Source organism: Astyanax mexicanus, chromosome 1 (genome assembly GCF_023375975.1).
Source record: "Astyanax mexicanus isolate ESR-SI-001 chromosome 1, AstMex3_surface, whole genome shotgun sequence".
Lineage (NCBI taxonomy): Eukaryota > Metazoa > Chordata > Actinopteri > Characiformes > Acestrorhamphidae > Astyanax > Astyanax mexicanus.
The window spans coordinates 104991941-105011780 of NC_064408.1; the positions used below are offsets into that span (position 1 = coordinate 104991941).

Sequence of the window (19840 nt, forward strand, 5' to 3'; positions counted from 1 at the left end):
TTCACACTGTGAAGTGTAAGCAAGTCATTTATGGGAACAGCAATGTTATTTTATTTAGTATTGTGTTTATTGTTAATGTAAAAGTTGGGTTTATGCACCGTTGTTTGTCTGTGTGTTTGTAACGAGAGTGGATGTGCGTGCGCTAAGTGCGTGTGGCGCACCTGCATTGCTAAGATAACTGAGTGCTGCCTAGGTTCTAATCAGCCAGTGGTGCACCAGTGATTTCCACTGCCAAGATAGCAATACAGTAGAAATGTGCTTGAACACACCTCATGTCAAGACCACCACGCCCATCATCATATATATATTTACAAGCTATTCTTTTAAGATATATCCATCCATGCACACTAGTGACACACAGGACTACAGTGAGCACACTTGCCTGGAGCAGTGGGCAGCCATTGCTGTAGCAACTGGGGAGCAGGGAGGGTTAAGGGATTTGCTCAAGAGCCCAACAGTGGCAGCCTGTTAAACCCAGATTTTGAACCCACAACCCTGTGATCAGTAACCCACTGACTACAAGTGTTCTGACCATTGAATCACCACTGACCTGTGAAGCAAGGCATGGTAGGGATCCATCGATGGATGCAGACTAAGGGCACATTTGCAGTCATTTAACTTATTGTAAGTTTACATCATGTTAGGAGTTCATTTGTCTTTTTAGAGATGGACTGTAAAATATAAAGCTTACTATTAGTTATTAAATAAAACTGTTAAACCCAGAATTCCATTGCAATGGATGCTATATATAAACTAAACATAACATATTTGTTTTGCTTTATGTTGTCTTTACATTCAAGTGTATTCAAGTGTATTGCAGATAGAAAGTGCATTTTATTAATCATTCTATAACTGATAGTGTTATAATAGACCTTTTTCAGAAACGTAATTTCCAAATTAAAAATACCATCAGTTTACAGTAGTAGATTTTTGTACATTTTCTTTTCTTATTTTATTGTAATGTGTTAATGAAGAGGCCATCCTGATTTAATATCTCATACAGGTCCAGAGGTTTAGTTGTGACATAAAAAAAGCTTTATTTATGCTTCATTATTTGTACTTACATACAACTTTTCCTAAAATTATTTTTTTTTTTTATAAAGAACCTTTTATGTAAACATTACATGTTTAACATGTCAGATATTTAGTAAATGTTTAGCACATTATTAGGGTCTTTATAAGGGAATCTAGAATTTTGAACAAAATTTAGAATTTTACTCAGCACTAAGTGAACAGCATTATTGTGTGTGTTTGTTGGGAGGAGGGGTACTTTCTGAAGAGGCAGTGCTCTTGAATCACTTGTGAATGTACGTGTGTGTGTGTGTGTGTGTGTGTGTGTGTGTGTGTGTGTGTGTGTGTGTGTGTGACTAAAAGGATGAACATTTTTTGTGGGGCGTAAAATTCCTAATTGCTGCTGTTTCTTTTTCCTTTTCCCGTCCAATTAAGAGCAGACAGTGTATTGACAGCTAGGCCACACCCACTGAGTGACTGACAGTCAACATCCAGAAACTGTCTGAATTTGATTACACGGATTTCGCCTGTCAATCAAACAATGCGTTTTATTTTCACGTTCCCTTTTTTCTGTGAAGACTTGGTTTTGCATTTTGTATTGCATGTTTTTAAAATAAAAGCATTTAAAGGCTGAATATAAAAGTTAGAACACTGAATTTCTGTCCAGCTCCACTTATTTATATGCATTTCCTACATTTATTAAAATGACCTTACCTGAAATTACATTGCTTTCATCTAATTAATTGTATCATCTGACATGATTCAGAGAAAATTACAGTAATTATTATCAATAAAAAATATTATTTTAGAATTGTTCAGAAGGATTTAACAAATAACAATCAATTTAATAAATAATATTCAATACAATCACACTTTAATGCATTAGGGCTATTCATAGCTACCTGCCAACCAATATGTTAATCTACAACAAAACCAAAATAATAAAAAGGTTATTTAGTTCTAAATAGAACCATAGCAAAAATTGTTTTTTGCTTGATTAAATGGTTGTCTTATGGATGTTTCTTTATTTAATATGCCAACTGCACTATTGTTATGATTCAACCTTTTTCAGCAGTAAATAGAATCATTCTTGCTTTTAAAATCTTTTATTTCATTTTTTAAAATTATAATTACCAGATAATAGTAAAAAAGTAAAGCAAGAGGAATGTAAAAATTGAGCTGACAGTTCTTCTAAGAATCAAAATGATCTAATTGCATCAAATTCTCTTTATCTTAATGCAATCTTATGATCAAAGACAACATTAATTTTTTTTGTAATTCATTACATTTATTGATGCATTTATGTTTATTATTATATGAAGATGCTTTTACACTAAATCAGTGTTTAATCAGTATTTAGTGCATTTGTTTAATCATGACTATCTGTGAAAGAGTCCTGAAGTTGTTTTATTTTCTCTCCTCTCTCTTTTATTATTCCTACTATTAACCACGGCTAGATATTCTTCTCATAATACCCTGTTTCCTTCTAAAAGCTTATAGCAAGAAAGAAAAAAGTGGCCAACCGTTTAGGCTATGAAACCAATGTATTACCAAGCATGGAGGAAAAAAAAAGATAGGGCTTCAATCTACTCCTATTTCTCCTCCGGAATTTATCTCACTTCTTTCCAAATCCTGAAATTGCTTGAGAAAAAAAAAAGCACAAGAGCAGGCATTTTCAGAAAGTGGCACGCAACTTTCTTTGCATCTTCTCCCTCTCTCTCTCTCTCCTTTCTCTCTCTCTCTCCCTCTCTCTCTCGTGAAAATTGAAGAAGCTTAATGTCAAATGCGGCTAAAGCCAGCCTCTCCATATCAAACAAGGCGGCGCAAAAATTACTGTGGCAATGATAAGACTGCCAGATAGCGCGGGGAGAGCGGGAGAGGAGAGCAAAAAAAAGAAAGAGAGGGAGAGACAGAGGAGAAAAAAGACGACAGAGGGGAAGTGACTCCACTCAATTATACTGCAAAATTGGTATGAGTGAATATTTTTCATTCAGGTGACTGATGGTATCTGCTGAGCAGCAATACAGATAAATAAGGGAGCTTTCCGTCAACTATAAACATCATTAATCATGAGGCCAGCCGCTGCCTGACCGCCCGTCCGCTCACCGCCGCCGCCATGCAGGAGGGAGGGATTAAGAGACAGGGAGAGAGCCAGAGAAAGAGAGAGAAAGAGAGAGAGAGAGAGAGAGAGAGAGAGAGAGAGAGAGAGACCAGCAGAGCTTTAGCTATCTGCCCAGAGGAAAAAGGGCAACTAGGGGCTTACCTCAGACTTACCTCAGAGTGTTTTTTTAGTGTTTTTTATGGTTTTCTGGTTTTAATAATTTGACAGTAAATTCAATAATACAATTTCGTCTTTCATCTATTTATTTTTTTGCGTGTTTTTACTCAGTCAGTCGATCCATATCAATACAATACAACTCTTTACTGACAAAGTATTAACTTGTGGTCTGAGTTTGTGAATAAAGACTAACCCAACAGACCTAAAAATTGTCTATGCCTAAAACTAAAGCTTTTTTAATGCTTGAAATTTTTTTGAAATGAGTTACAAAATCAGGATCACCTTTTCCTCAACAAATTATGTAGAATAATATCAAAATTTAGATATGGTAACACAATTGCATTTCCGATCATTTGACCTAAAGTAGTATTATATTATTATAACTGTGGGTTAGGGGTTGAGTGATTTGACTAAAAACATATATATTAATATGCTTAAAAAATGTCAATATAAAATACAATATAATAATAAAAAATGGTTATTTAAATAGGAAATGTATTTAAATCTGTAACTGAGTATCTAAGTAGTGTATATTTCTAAGACTAAAGATGAGCTAGTTGCACTCTTGGTGATATTTTACTAAAATTTACCAAAATTTTACTATGAAATATTTAGCAAAAGACCAACAGTTTCCACATACCTGACCCTTGTGACTGTTTTTGGTTTATTATATCACACACAAATGGAATGGTAGCATATTGCCCAGCTCTAACTACATGTGACTGTAATCAATTTATTATTATTATTTTATCTTAATATGTAACTACTGTCTTCTGTAATCTTCTATACTGAGTACCAGTATTCCTTTCTTTTGTCATTCTCAAGGCCGATCACTAAAGAGGTGTGTGTGTGTGTGTGTGTGTGTTGTATGTGTGTGTGTGTGTGTGTTGTATGTGAGTGTGTTTGTATGTGTGGGTCTCGAGGGGTTTGGCAAGATAAGGGAATGTGCGTTATGCTAAACAGAGCATTTCTACTCAGTGTGCAGGTTGAGTGCTTATAGCCAGTTTGCACACACACACACACACACACACACCAGAATAACTCTACAGTGTGCTCATAAATGTTACAATTTCAGACTGTACTTTAATCATCGTCATTTTTTAAGCTGTATAGAAATTTAAAAATGCAGATGACTGAATATAATATAAGAAACACTACACAAAAAATACCCCTAGTAGCCATTCCACCAGCAGAATGGAAACTAACTAAATTCATTATTTAATTATCTAATTTCTTTTATTATATAATGCCAGAACAATGTTTATTGCATATGATCACAGTGTAGAATCAGTGGTTTGTCATGTTTTTACTGTAGATGCAAGCAGTTATTTTTTTCTATTTGGATTCTCTGTTTTCTTTTTAGTTTTCCAAGTGATTGGTAAAATTCATAAAGAAGGATAAAAAACACAACTTACATTTAAATTCCTAATTCTTATTTCTAATATTTTGTTCTAAATACCAATATCTTTTTATTAAGTTTAAGCAACAACATACAGTAAATGCTACGTCATGTCATTATTAAGATGATCTGGCCATGTCTTGTATGTGTATGACACATAATGAAGTCTACAAAACATGCAGGTTTGTTTATCTGCCTATTCATAAACACACACACACATTCTTAATTACGCTCACACAGTCAGCTGAGGATGTCACTGTGTACCAAGACAGTTTATGCTGGTGTGTGCACATACATATACAGCTCTGGAAAAAAAAATTAAACCACTTTAAATGGTGAGTTTGTTTGATTTTACCAAATTGAAAACCACTGGAATATAATCAAGAGGAAGATGGATGATCACAAGCCATCAAACCAAGCTGAACTGCTTGCACCAGGAGTGACATAAAGTTATCCAAAAGCAGTGTGTAAGACTGGTGGAGGAGAACATGCCAAGATGCATGAAAACTGTGATTAAAAACCAGGGTTATTCCACCAAATATTGATTTATTTAATATGATTTTTTTTTTATTTGCATTATTTAAGGTCTGAAAGCTCTGCATCTTTTTTGTTATTTCAGCTATTTCTAATTTTCTGCAAATAAATGCTCTAAATGACAATATTTTTAGTTGACAGTGACAATGTTTTTATATTTTGTAGTTTATAGAATAAAACAACAATGTTCATTTTACTCAAACATATACCTATAAATAGCTAAATCAGATAAACTGATTGTGGTCTCTTAATTTTCTCCAGAGCTGTACATATTTGACCTATGCCTTCAACCAATCTTGCAGTGAACATACACACTTGTGAGCACTAACACATTCACACACAGACAGTGGGAAAGGGTGTTAAGAGATCAGGGTAAAGAGCCTTACTGGATTATCTAACAATGGCAGCTTGCCAAACCTGGGTATCAAACCCACAAGCATGTTATCGATAGCTCTAACCACGGATCCATCAATGTCTATTAATGTGGAAATTATTTGCAGAGACAGCTCAACTGACCCACTAATGTGAGTCTTATATTGTAGAGTTCTAGGGAGTAGAGTTGAGACTCTTTTTAAAAGTATTTTGTACAATAATATTCTCCATACTTGTACTGATTTATGCTATGCATATTGCATTTCTTTTGAACAATTATTTACAGCTATTAATTGATTGCCTTCTATAATGATTTGGAATTGACACAAAGGTATCACAGCTTTTAAGGCAAAGAATGGAGCTAAAGAGCTGGAGAAGTTGTGATTTTCTGTTTTCTAAATAATCACCGTTCACCAGTCAGATGTGGATGATGAAAATAGATGTTAGGCCAAAATCTGGTCACATTTCATCTGTATCTTTCTATGAAACTAAGAAACTGAGGTAAACAGTATTGCATCCAAGCAAGTCATCTCCACTCTCTCTCTCTCTCTCCCACTCTCACTCTCTCTTTCTCGTTAATATCAAGCACCACACCAGGTCCCTCTCCCATATGAATTCATAAACCACGCGATTATCCTTGTCCATAATTGCGCTTTCCCTTAGCCTAATAGGACTGCCTCAGGAGAAAGCGCGGAAAAAGAACACAAAGGACAGTTAATTTGTGATTTCCTCCGCTCATTCGGAGGCAAATTAAGTGTCAAACAGCTAATATGGAGCATATTTCATTTTATGAGCTTTTAATTTAATTCCGTCCGCTCATATCAGAGGCTGTTAGCGACGGTTAGCAGGCTAGGCTAGCCGCTTCAGCTCAAACCAAAGGGGCAATAAATAAACATGTTTCAATTAAAGTCTTCCAAAAATAATAATACCGGACTCGGCTAACTATGCCTCGCCGACAAGCGAATCAGCAGAGGCTGAGGAAAATGAGATGGTTATTACCGTTGTGAGGTGCCTTTTTTTCTCCCCTGTCTCTCTCTTTTCTGTGTAGCTAGCTAGTGCTGGCTAGATTGATAGCACAGCCGCGAGGTAAAAGCCGCTGTAATTACAGCCTGTAATGAGGGCCTGCATGGGGAAGTACTGCAATAATATCCCGCCTCTACTTAGGCATATATTTAAGAGCGCTAATAACGATTAATTCTGTCCACCGAGGAGAACTTGTCTTAAAACAATTCCATTTTTCTTTCTTAACCTCCACACCCCCGGCTCCCATCAATTCAGAAATCACCTCCTCACACACACACGTGCACACAGGCCTGTATTACTATCCTTGTGGGGTATTTCTGTTAACTTTCTGTATTACTGCTAAACCATAATCCTGGGACCAGAATGAAAGATAAGAAAATTAATAATTTTTACTTTTCATAATTATTATTGCTAACACCAAATATCCAGATAATCATAGAACTACACTACACTGGACACATATACACATACGGTCCTCACAGTGAGTCAAATACATAGACGCATACACATAGAGTAAAATCTCTTCAGTAAATTCTACTGTGTATAATGTGAATTGCAGCACTCAAAGCCCAACACAAACATACTTGTTAGTTAACTTTGAGCTGGTGTCATGCCTCTGACCCCTTCCCTCCGTTCGTGATGAACCTAGAATTTGAAAATGTCAGCAAAGGTGCTCTGCTGCTGACAGCAACATGCTGTTAGGCTTTGACAGAGCGAAATACAATTTCTGCCCACCCTTGCAGCTCCATGGCTGTCAATGGTGATCAATATAACGTTTGAAAAGAGGTTACTGAAACGGCAGATCACTGTCAAGCACATCAGAATTTCAAACCTGAACATTCAAAAGGAGTAGCGCAGAGGCAGGAATCATTTTGTGTGTTCGATACCACAGCCCAGAGCTTTGTGCACTGGTACTTCATGGCGTTTATAGGTTTGGAACCATCACACTGCGTCAAACATCAGCTCTTTAATTATTTTGCATCTTTACTCTTTACACTGTGTGACCATTTCATGCAAAAATGGCTAACAAAAAGGATTCAGTTTCAAAATGTGCTCAGAAAGAAACCTGAAAATATTCATATTTATATATAAAAAATTGCTGATTCTCTTACTCTCAATCTCTGGCACTTCCTGAGCTCTGGCAACCCATTAATTAGGACTCATTCATTCATTCCCAGTCACCTGAGTATTGATTACACACACCTGTTTCCTATAGTATTTAAACCAGTCTGTTTGTAACTTTTATTGTTTCTCCAGTGAATGCAGGGTATTTATCTGTCTAATTGCCTTTTTTGTTATGACATCTTGCTCTTCTTTGGTTTTTGGTTTGGTTTTTCGATCTTTGGATCCCATTGCTTATTCATCAGCTACCTGCTTTATTGGTTGCACTTTTCACATCTCCTCATGTGGTTATCTTTGGCCTTGCTGTTCCTGACCCTTTTCATACACTCTTCCTTCATAAGGCTACATGGCATCTACGCAAGGCTTTCCTGACAACTGGAACTGACTCCAATTGTCCTCTACTGCACAAGAACAAACAAGATGTCAGCTTCCATTTTGCCTGTCTTTTGGCTTCAGAACGTTGCAATGGTAGTGAACAGGAACAGACTGTTATATATCCTATAAACAGTCTATGTCTTATAAAATTAGCAGATTTAAAGTGTTTTTATGACACTTTATCAACAAAGTAACTTTTTGAATGAACCCTGCAGAAACTCATCAAGCGCCATTTCTTCAAGAAGTCTGTTTGAGAAATATAAACTACAGGTTGAGGAATTTTAGCTTTAAATCTTTAGTTTCTAAGATTGTTCCTCATTCTAGCGTAACATCAAACAGTTACTCAGAATTAAAAAAATAACCGTTCTGAGTGTTCTAGTAGCCATAGATAAATTTTCAACAATAGTGTAGGAATGTAATGAAATGTACATCCAACTCTTTGTTGCACACAGCTGTATGACACAGAATGAGTTCAAGTTCCAGTACTTGGATTACCATCCAAATCTGAATAGTGGCTGCTTAAGCTGACTTAAGCAGAGAAGCCTGATCGCTCATACGTTAAACCCCTCTAACAGATAGCTACAGTAACTCCAATCAGGCTGCTACCTCACTCTGAATAGCGACGGCCATATCAGCGGGTAAATATTAACGATAGCGGATGCTATCATCACTCTTTGTCATATTCGCGCGCTCTGTCTGAACGCAGCCTGATGTGTATCTCATACGCTGTTAAGCCAGTACATTAAGGTGCGCTTGGCCACTTAAAGGCAGGTGTGGCAAGCCGAGCGCGCGGCAGATAAAGCAAGAGAGGCGTCATGACTTCACCTTTAATTTAATTCACCTCCTCTCTGCCCCCCCTCCTCCTCTAACCTCTCTAGCCCTCCTCTCTTCTCCACTGTTTGATAAAGCATGGCGGATCGCGCGTCTGAGGCTTGTTTGAGCCGTGTGTTGGCCCATTATCTCCGCATAAGCTAAATGCTAAATTATATTTGCCATTTTGTTTGCGCTGACACGGGACATCAATCAAGCCCCCTAGCAGCGCCTTTTTCTTTTCTCCTCTCCCTCGCTCTCCCTCCTTTTTTTCCCCTCTTCACGCCTCTCTTTAGCGCACGAGGTTACAGCGAGGAGATGACATAAAAAATTCATTACTCTTAGCGGCTTTACTGCACAGGAGAGATATGACTCCGGAATATGGAGAGAGAGAGAGAGAGAAAGAGAGAGATGGAGTGAGAGAGAGAGAGAGACAGAGAGAGAAAGAGAGTGTAGAGGGTTTAATGATGAAGAATATCAAACATAATACGGCCCAAGTAGCTGCCCCATCCAATTTGTAGGCCGACCTGCTATGATCACTTCCTTCCTGTTAGCGCTGTAGCGAGACGGGAAAAGACAGAAGCTGAGGGAATCCCTGCATCTGAAGGACTGATTTCTGCACAGCTGCTGACCTCTGTCCACAAGCGGAAGCAGATGCAATAATAAAAATATATATATAAAAATAAGCCAATATACCGTGACCACTCACAGATTTAGTCAGTCCGACTTCATAAAAAGTGCCTCTAATAACTGTGTAGTTACACATTAATAATCTATGTAATACAGTGTACCTATTGGTGTAGTACATAAACTCTGTTACAGATCAATTACACATGTGTATAAAGGTTATAGAAGGTTAATAAAAATCTGAATATTGATATTTAGTATATAAACAAATCACAGCCCTAATTACACACAAAAATCACCATGCAAAGGCTGTAGGAGAAATACATAAAAAAAATACACAACTTATTCTATACACACTATTACATGTGAACATTCACACACAATATATTTTTTAATATTAAACACAAGTAAAAAAAAATAGTGCTGACACATCCAATTACCAGTATTTTGTTTTATTATTTAAACTGTGCAGAACGTCACAGAAATGTGTGCGATTTAGCCTCCAGTTCCACCAGTTCCATTTCCACACTCAGGGTTGCCAGGTATAGATAACAGCATGCGAACAGTGTGGTGCATCCATGGAAACGGAAGAGCTGGATATTGTTCTGCTGAACAGGTCATCAATAAGCTTCAGTAAGGTTGCTGACTATAGTTGGGTAATTTTGCCACTACCACTTGCATATTAGAGAGAGACAATTTGGACATTGAAACATGAATATTGATTGATCAAATACAAAGTAAGACTCGTCGTCGCTTGCCAGTGTGTGTCAGTCTGGCAACCTGCGTAAGCTTTGCATCTGGGGAAGAGCGGGTGGGGCAGAAAAATCTATCCAGTGTTGGAGTTTTTTTTGTTTGCTAGAATTTAATACTGATTGTTTCTTTAATACTTATAGGTAGAGCAAAAAAATAAAATAAAAGAATAAAAAAAACATAAAATCGGGCAGCTGCCCTATACACTGAGTCAAATTTCATGATAAACGGAACAAAACTGAGGAGAAATTAAACTTCCACTAATTCTCCTGTAAAAATAAATTGCCATTTTGAAGACTATATATTGGTTATATTGCCAATGATACTGACAATAAAAAAAATGCATACAATGATTTATATGCTTATAACACACACACACACCTTCAGTCATGCTACATAGAAATCCTGTGCAAAAACTGAAACTGTACATTTGTGAGACTGTACAGTCTGTGTGTGGATGTGTGTGTGTGTGTGTGTGAGTGCTCACTGAACAGCTGTGGGTTGTGAGGGTGATTGCTGTGTGTGTTCTGACAGCGCTTGATCAGCGTGGTTAGGGGAATCACACACTAACAGGCTGAGGTGCTCATTTGCGTGTGTTTTCTGACACGTGTCGACGCGGCGCCCGGCGTGCTCCCCTGCCCTTTGATATCTGACACACGGAGAGTCTCAGAGCAGCCTGCTGCATCACACCCCACGGGGGAGACACGGCTAACACACCTCACACGGCTCACAAACACACTCCTGCAGGACGCATAAATATTGCTGCACAGCGCCACCTTTCAGAAACACTGATGTCTCTCATAGACTGTGAATCCTGCACTGTAATAATGTTACTACTGAAAGAACAGGCAGGTGTGTGTAGATGCTACAAGTGGCGAGAGTGAGAGTTTTGCACATTTTTCTATTTATTTAGTATTAATAAACACATTATTCATAATTATTTTAGTGTTTGTATGATACCATTTTAAAATAAGGCTCCTTTATAAAGGGTTTACAAATAGTTTATAAATGAGTTTATTAATGGTTATAAATTAAGTTGTGAATACGTGTTGTGAAAACATTAATAAGCACTTACAACACATAAATAGAAAAAACAACAGTGTTACTAGTTACTTTATTAACATTTCTAATAAAATAGTATAGAAAGTTTGGTCATATATATGTTATTATATATATTAAATGAATAACGTTATTAACAGAAATTTTAATGCTGACTGATGGAAAAGACAAATTAAGGTCTTTGTTTTAACATTATAAATAAATGTGGAATCAATATTTAGTACATAACAGACCACTGTTGCCCTTCCTATTTATGTGGTGAAGTTGCTTATTAATAATTTATAACCTAATGAATAACCATATTAATTAACTTAATTAACATAATAAACTCCTTTATAAACTATTTATAAACCCTTTATAAAGGATCCTTATTATAAAGTGCTATCATTTTAATTTAGTGTTTTAAAAACAAAGAGTTATGTGGTAATATAAAATAAATCAATAACTCAATAAAAGTTACTTAAATAAAAAAATAAAATATATAGAAATAATTCGTTAATAATTAAATTTCCCTTTTTAATTTTAAATATATATACTAGTTAAATCAAATAAGATCTAAAAATGTAACTGTCATTTTTACACAACAATGCTGTAAATTACTACCAGATAGAGGAAAAATCACTCTACACTCTATACAAATTTCCATCAAAAATGGTAATTAATATATTGCTCATTGTTACTCACTATAATTGTGAGAGTGTGCCGTTATAGACAAATATAGAAATGTGAGAGCAGTACTTCATGTGTGATGTAAGAGATTTTCTTCTTCTTTTGCTTTACTAAGAGAGAGTGTGTGTGTGTGTGTGTGTGTGTGTGTGTGTACATTTACTCACACGTGTAGCGGTGGTACCGGCGAGGGCTCGTAGATGTAGCGCCCCTGTGTGTGTCTGTCATCAATGGGTACGGGAGGGTGGAAACCAGGGAAGAACTGAGTTGGGGCTGAAAAAAAAAAAAACAATAAGAAATGTATTCATTTAGCCATCATTCATTTCCTCATAGCTAATCTCCAAGGATTACAAACACACACATACACACACACAATCCATACAGCTTGATGAACCAGTAATGATTTGTTGCCAGATTTTTTTTCATGATTTTACATACTGTTACAGTTAGGCACAGAACTTGGACACATGCATATCCATATCCATAAAATATATAATTGTTATTATTACAATATACAAACAATCTTTCATGTTTTGACATAATGTGGAAATATTTATTTACATAACATCTACATTTTTATAATGAGTGCACCAATAGAAATGCTCCATTAACATTAATTAAAATAAATATGCTATGGTTGACCTACAATGAAAGTTATGAAGATTTTTTTTTCTCTTTTTGCAAATACAAGGTTTTTGCATGACAGTGATAATACAGAATATAATGTGTTGTACTCAGAAGTGAGCACCACTGTAGATGAGTGTGGAGAGTGGGATAACACAAATGTATAAAGAATTGATGCAAATGAATGACCTGCATTTTTATAGATTGCATCCCAAACTGCAAATTCCTGCAAAATGCATTCATCATTTGTGTAGTATGTAATATACAAAAGTGTGTGGATTCTTGAAAAAATAAAACGTTATATTTTACGCACAGTGGATCTACAGTACATAAAACATCCATAACATCTCAGATTACATTCTAAAGGTTTCAGTGCTCCTTTATCTTGTTAAATGCATTCTTTCAAAGATGGAAATCTCTTATATATGATTGTTTAAGGAACATTTTAAATAATAAGAGCTCTATCTAGATTAAAAAAGAGAGTTCCACCATTGTCATAACCCATCTATTAGCACTGTATAAAGCATTTTTGCTAGGAGTGTATTTTATTTTAATTTGGGCATGAAGAAGCTACAGCACAGAGACATTTCAGCTTTACGGCTAATCAGCAGTGCAAAGCTTTTTGGTAGACGTGCAAATGGGAGTTTCCACATATACACCTCTCTGATTTTAGATCTGTGGAATGAGACTGGCAGATCCATTTGAACCGAATGGAGGCTCAAACCGGGATTCGTCACAAACCTTCAACGGGAAGTGGGAGGACTCTTTAAATCCAGAGATAAAACATCAAAAAATAATTCTCTGGATTAGAATCGGCTTCGGTACACAATCTATATTTAAACTCCCGACAGGAGCCAAAGAAAAGTGGAGCGACTAGGCGCGTAGCAAAAGAAAACAACAGCAGTGATTAAGTTCCACTTAAGCGAAATGCCTGAACATTAAAAATAGAAGAATGAGTGCAGAGTCAGTTATAAGAAGCACATCTGTGTTTACATACTGTAAATAGAAAATCAAGCAGGCTAGTCTATTAATGGAAATGTCTTGTATTACAGTTGGAAATAAAATCTGACATTATTGTCAAATTTTGACATTATCTGACAATATTTTAATGTTCCTTGCTTTAAGTAAAGATGTTAAACAATCTGCCACTAAGTTTACAGTGCCAGGCCCCCTTCAGAGGTCTTGTAGAGTGGGCTGTTTTGGTGGCATGCACCTTCTATACGAGTTTGCAATATTCCTAAAGCGCTGCTGAATGAAACAGACCCGAGATGCATGCAGAATTCTCTTTGACTCAGGATACGCTGAGAGAAAGTGTGCGCATTTTCAGCAAGCAAACATCTGGGCTCAGTGCATTCAGGTCATCAGGGAGATGACCCTCAGCGAAGTTCAGGCCCTACCCTGCAGCTGCTGCTGCCACACCAGCCACTGCCTACTCATTAAGTAAGCCCTGCTTTATCTCATTCCTCAGCCGGCATTAGAGCCACTTAGCCTCGCCATATTCCACCTGACGTGTGCCCGGACGCCTCGTTCCTGAATGTGCAAGAGCTGCACTTTACAGTTTCTTACTGCCACGGGCAGGCCTCCAGAAAAATCAAACACGATAAGATCAAACGCGTCCAGAGAGAGTGGGACACCAGTCCTAAATGTGCTTCGTGCCCTTGTGTCGCAGGGACATAATGAGAGAAACAAGAAAAAGAAAAAAAAAGGCCACAAACTCAACAAAGGCTTTTGTGCTTTTCACTGGCACGTCTCTTTCTGTCTTATATGTGAGTGTTTGTAACTGACAGTTTGTTACTTTTGCACTTTTAGTGTTCTCTATACATATATGCACATCAAGTGTAGCTCTTTCACCCCACGCCCTGATGTCCTATATACTGTATACAGTATAACACTCAAGTGTATTGAAGGCTTGTGATTTGTGAAGTTATCCTAAAAAAAATTCACAGTTTTTGTTTACTGACATCATTCAGGCAGACTACATATTTCACTGCCAGTGATTTAGATTTTTTTTCACCACATGCAAGTTGGAAGAACTGTCACTTTTGCAATATTTTCCTTGGTCAAATCATGGTCAAATCTTGTTAAAACAAAAAAGACACAGAAACGTTCTGTTTCATCACGCATGCAGCATCATATCTGTGTTAGTGGTTAGCTATCTTTGTTAGTTCTACTGTGTTCTATTACTTACTGTACTTGAGGGTTGAGGGACTCATGTACTCATATGAGGGATATCTGGTTACTGGTGTTCAAAGCCTTTATTCTGCTTCCTCCATGAGGGACATTAGTTTTACACATTCTACAAATAGTGTGTTCTAAAAATTCGTTTCAGCAGCCAAGGGAGGTTCATATGGCCATTTATTAGTAAAATGAGGAATTGCAGGTTGCTGTGACATTGCAAAGAGCTGTGATAACTAAAGATAATGCATGGGTCTACAGTGTTGAATGATATTGTGAATTTTAGCACTTTTTATATATATATATATATATATATATATATATATATATTTTTTTTTTTTTTTTTTTTTTATTTCTCTGTGTCTCACACACACATTCCTCTCGCACTTGTTTACTTTGCCACTTCTTTTTCCTCACTGTTGTTATTCTGTCGTTTTGTTGCGCCCCCTTCAACTGTTTATTTGAAACTGACTCTGAAGTTTACATTCTGTGGGCCACTCTCTCTTTCTTGCTCTTTTTCTCTCATACACACACACACACACATAAACACGCAAGCTCCATTAGAGAGCAAAATGACCTATGCCACCAGAGGTACACACTTACAGTGTGCAGGGACTAGAGGAAAAAAGACAAAACAAGAGAACAAAAGAAAGAGGAGGAGAAAAGAGGAAAAAGAATTTCATCCATCTCAACTTCCTCTGGAGGGGCCAGACTGCTCCGGCTCTGTGCTCTACAGGACTAAATTGTCCCACTCTGGGGGAGAGTTGTGTTTGGTGTGTTTATTTGTGCCTGTTTAGAGCAGAGACAAACAGCTGCAGAACAGAGAGAGAGAGAGAGAGAGAGAGAGAGAGAGAGTAAGCTAAGTCTGTGCCACCAACTCTCCAGAGTCTGCTTGTTTGCTCTCCAGGCATAACACTGCACCACATACTGCCTTTACGTTTTGCTAGTAAAGCAGAAAATGCACATAGCCATTGTCATATCAAAACCTCATAAATCTACTGGTTTTTAATAGATTCCAATTACGTTTAAAGCTTAAATGTCATGTATGCCCTTTACTTTCCATATTCCCTATTTTTACTTCTTGTTATTAACATAATTTGTGCATGACATAATAAACAAAACATGACATTAAAATTTTAGACAAGTAAACAGGAATATAAAAAAAAATATTAGCTTAATCAATAATAAGTCAGTTCCGATCAGAATTACATTTTTACTCATGGCTCCACCAACTCGCCCTCACCTACTTGCCCTTCTTCAGTTTTAAACCCACTGTTCAACCTTAGAAAATGTGGAAGAGAGTTCCAATATTATTTCTAAAATGTTGTGTTGTAAATGTGTGTTATAAATAACAGAAATACCCAAATGCTCACATTTTTACAAGAGCATATCTACAGGAAAAGCAGCAGCTTCAACCACAACTCTGATATGACAGTACAGATCACAGATCACAGACATCCCGGTAATCTTCTCAAAACATGCCCCATTTAACAATGGACCAGTGCTAAATTATTTTAAGAATTAGCACTGGACTGGGCTTCAAATATGCCTGAATTAGACCCAATCCAACAATAGTGGATCAAATCAGATCAGCTCTCAATCCACTGTATTAAGTCAGACCAGATCAAACCAACAAAGATCCCAATCCACTGGATTACATCAGACTCAATCACAAACCACTGGATCAAATCAAACCAGATCTTGAACAACTGAATCAAAGCAGACCCAATTACAAACCACTGACCACACTGCACCCAGTCCTGAATCACTGGACCAAAAGTAACCAGATCCTAGACCACTGAATCAAATGAAACATAAACTCAAACCACTGAATCACATAAAACATAAACTCAAACCACTGTATCAAATGAAACAAAACTCAAACCACTGTATCAAATCAGACAAAAACTAAAACCACTGAATCAAATCCAACAAAAACGCAAACCACTGAATCAACTCAAACAAAACTCAAACCACTGAATCAAATCCAACAAAAACTGAAACCACTGAATCAAATCCAACAAAAACGCAAACCACTGAATCAACTCAAACAAAACTCAAACCACTGAATCAAATCCAACAAAAACTGAAACCACTGAATCAAATCAAACAAAAAAAATCAAACCACTGATTCAAATGAAAAAAACTCAAACCACTGAATCAAATCAGACAAAAACTCAAACCACTGAATCAAATCACACAAAACTCACACCACTAAATCAAATCCAACAAAAACTCAAACCACTGAATCAAATCAGACAAAAACTCAAACCACTGAATCAAATGAAACATAAACTCAAACCACTGAATCAAATGAAACATAAACTCAAACCACTGAATCAAATGAAACATAAACTCAAACCACTGAATCAAATCACACAAAACTCACACCACTGAATCAAATGAAACATAAACTCAAACCACTGAATCAAATGAAAAAAAAAACTCAAACCACTGAATCAAATCAGACAAAAACTCAAACCACTGAATCAAATCAGACAAAAACTCAAACCACTGAATCAAATCAGAAAAAACTCAAACCACTGAATCAAATCAGAAAAAACTCAAACCACTGAATCAAATCAGAAAAAACTCAAACCACTGAATCAAATCAGACAAAAACTCAAACCACTGAATCAAAGCCAACAAAAAATCAAACCACTGAATCAAATCAGACAAAACTCAAACCACTGAATCAAATCAAACAAATACTCAAACCACTAAATCAAATCAGACAAAAACTCAAACCACTGAATCAAATCAGAAAAAACTCAAACCACTGAATCAAATCAGACAAAAACTTAAACAACTTATTTAAATCAGACAAAAACTCAAACCACTGAATCAAATCAGAAAGATCAATCCTCTGGATAACATCAGATCCAATTAAAAGTCATTAGAACAGATCCTAAACCACAGGATTAAATCAGAGCAGATCTCAAACCACTGCAACAAATCAGCCCTTAACCCAGAACCAGTGTAACAAATAGCCCCATTTCTAAGGCACCAACCCATGGATCCTCATGTTGTTATATTTATCTATGTTCTTCATGAACACACGCACATTCTGGAAATTAATATTAATGAGTCAAAACAAAAGAATAAAACATATTCATTTCCATGTTTTCCTGATGGGACGTTAGGTAAGAGAACATTTTATTTCAGATATAAATTTGTCTTTTATTATGGTAGTGACGTTATGTCCTACACTACTGCCAAAAACATTATAATCCAAGAGAAGACACAGGCTTTGATTTTGGCTTCACTGACCAACAAAGCACTTCCTTAAGGCCAGCAGAAGAATAGAGGTTTGGCAGTGCTTGCTACTATAATAAAGCCTCCATACGCAGTGAAAGAAGAAGCTATATCCGAACATTTCCTGTAGGGTTCTCCACAAAGAATATAATGTAATTAAATGCAAACCAAAACCCCAAAAGTGCAGCTAGCATTTAAGTGCACTCTGCTATTTGCAGAAGTGGTATGTTTGACCAAAGCATTATTTTCTTTATTTTATTTTATGGGTACTGTCCTTTTCTTTTTTTCCCCACAAAACATAACAAGACTGTCTGTCAGTGTTGACAGCTCTTTTCTCTTTTGAGGTCTTTATCTCTTTTTTTCTTTTTAGTCGCATAACTTTGCATAGCAGCAGCACTCATTTTTTTTCCGCTGTCATTATTTTAAGCGGCACTCATTAAGACGTGATTACAAATGGCTTTTAATGAAAGGGGCGATTAGAGGCAAACTTTGACCGGGCTCCATTACTTTCTAATGGAACACAAACATGGCCTGTTCTGAAGAAAAGAAAGGCAGGGTATGATCATAATTATTTTAAAAGAGGGGAATACAGCCCCGAGCAGTTAATAACATCGTGGCCCGAAACACCAAAAGACTGTCTCTGCTATAAAGTTTCATTACAAAGGCTCTTTGGGGGATTGGGGGAGACGTCATCTCTCTGATTGAGAAGTAATTGTATTCTTACAGACAAATCAGAATGAGACGGAACTGAGATGCAGCAGAATAATAACAAGCTGCTTTTGCTGCACAAATCAGTCAGACCAGGACAGTAGTACTCACATTATTTTTAATGTGGTGTCAGTGGTGTCAAGTACCAAAGTAGAAATACTTCCCAGGATTTTGCTCCATTTGCCTGCCTGGCTCTGAAGCTATTGGATCTAATTCCTGGGATGGATTTTAAATTTCTGGACCTGGATTACCCACCTTTAGCTACTTGTGAGTTTGGCTCATCCTAAAAAAACATTCTAGGTTCCAAGCTGGCTAAGAAAAGGTTAAGAGTAGGCAACTCTGGCATCAAAGCAAAAGTTTCTACCTTATAAAACATATTTTGTTGACTATTTAATTTTCTGTTTTGTTTACTGCATTACTCTGTACATTTATATACCATAGATTTGATAGCTTCAATAATAATCTGCAACAAATGTAGAAAAAATGAGAATTGAATGTGAAACTTTGGACACTCTTGAGCTGAACACAGTTCATTTTTATCTATTAACTATTGGCATTGGCATTCTGAGTGTCTGTACAATCCTGAACATTCAGGTGTTTTAGATGGTTATTGAGTGGTGCCATAGAAGAGCCAACAACATTTATAATAGATATATAACTGAGAAAAAAAAAACATCTAAAATACTTCATGTGACATAATACAAGTTCTTGGAAAATCAGTGTACACAAGTCTACATTGATAATGTTTATAAAAATGAACAGAAACTTCTCAATTGAGCCTGATTTTATGGCATGTTATTTTACTTAGCACCATTAACCTCTGGTTAAAGTCCTGTAACTAACACAGTTCCACTGCAGCCCAGATTAATAGTGGATTTTTTTATACCCCTGTAGCTCAAGCCTGGCATTAGCTATGGAGCCAATAAGTTCATATTTATCAACTCCACCGATTTCTATTTTACTGCAAGTACTTCTTTACAGGGACTACACAAGCTGTGTGTTTGCTACATTAAGTAGCTGAATGTATTCATTAGAATGTATGACCAAAACCT

At 36.5% G+C, this 19840-nt stretch overlaps 1 protein-coding gene across 1 annotated transcript in view; it reads right to left on the minus strand.

The window, feature by feature from the left end:
• gli3 (GLI family zinc finger 3) overlaps window positions 1–19840 on the minus strand; it is a 174694-nt gene that overhangs the window by 67097 nt on the left and 87757 nt on the right. The window contains exon 4 of the mRNA XM_022662267.2: window positions 12194–12299. Within this exon, the coding sequence (XP_022517988.2) occupies window positions 12194–12299 (106 nt within the window). The remainder of the gene's footprint in view (window positions 1–12193; window positions 12300–19840) is intronic.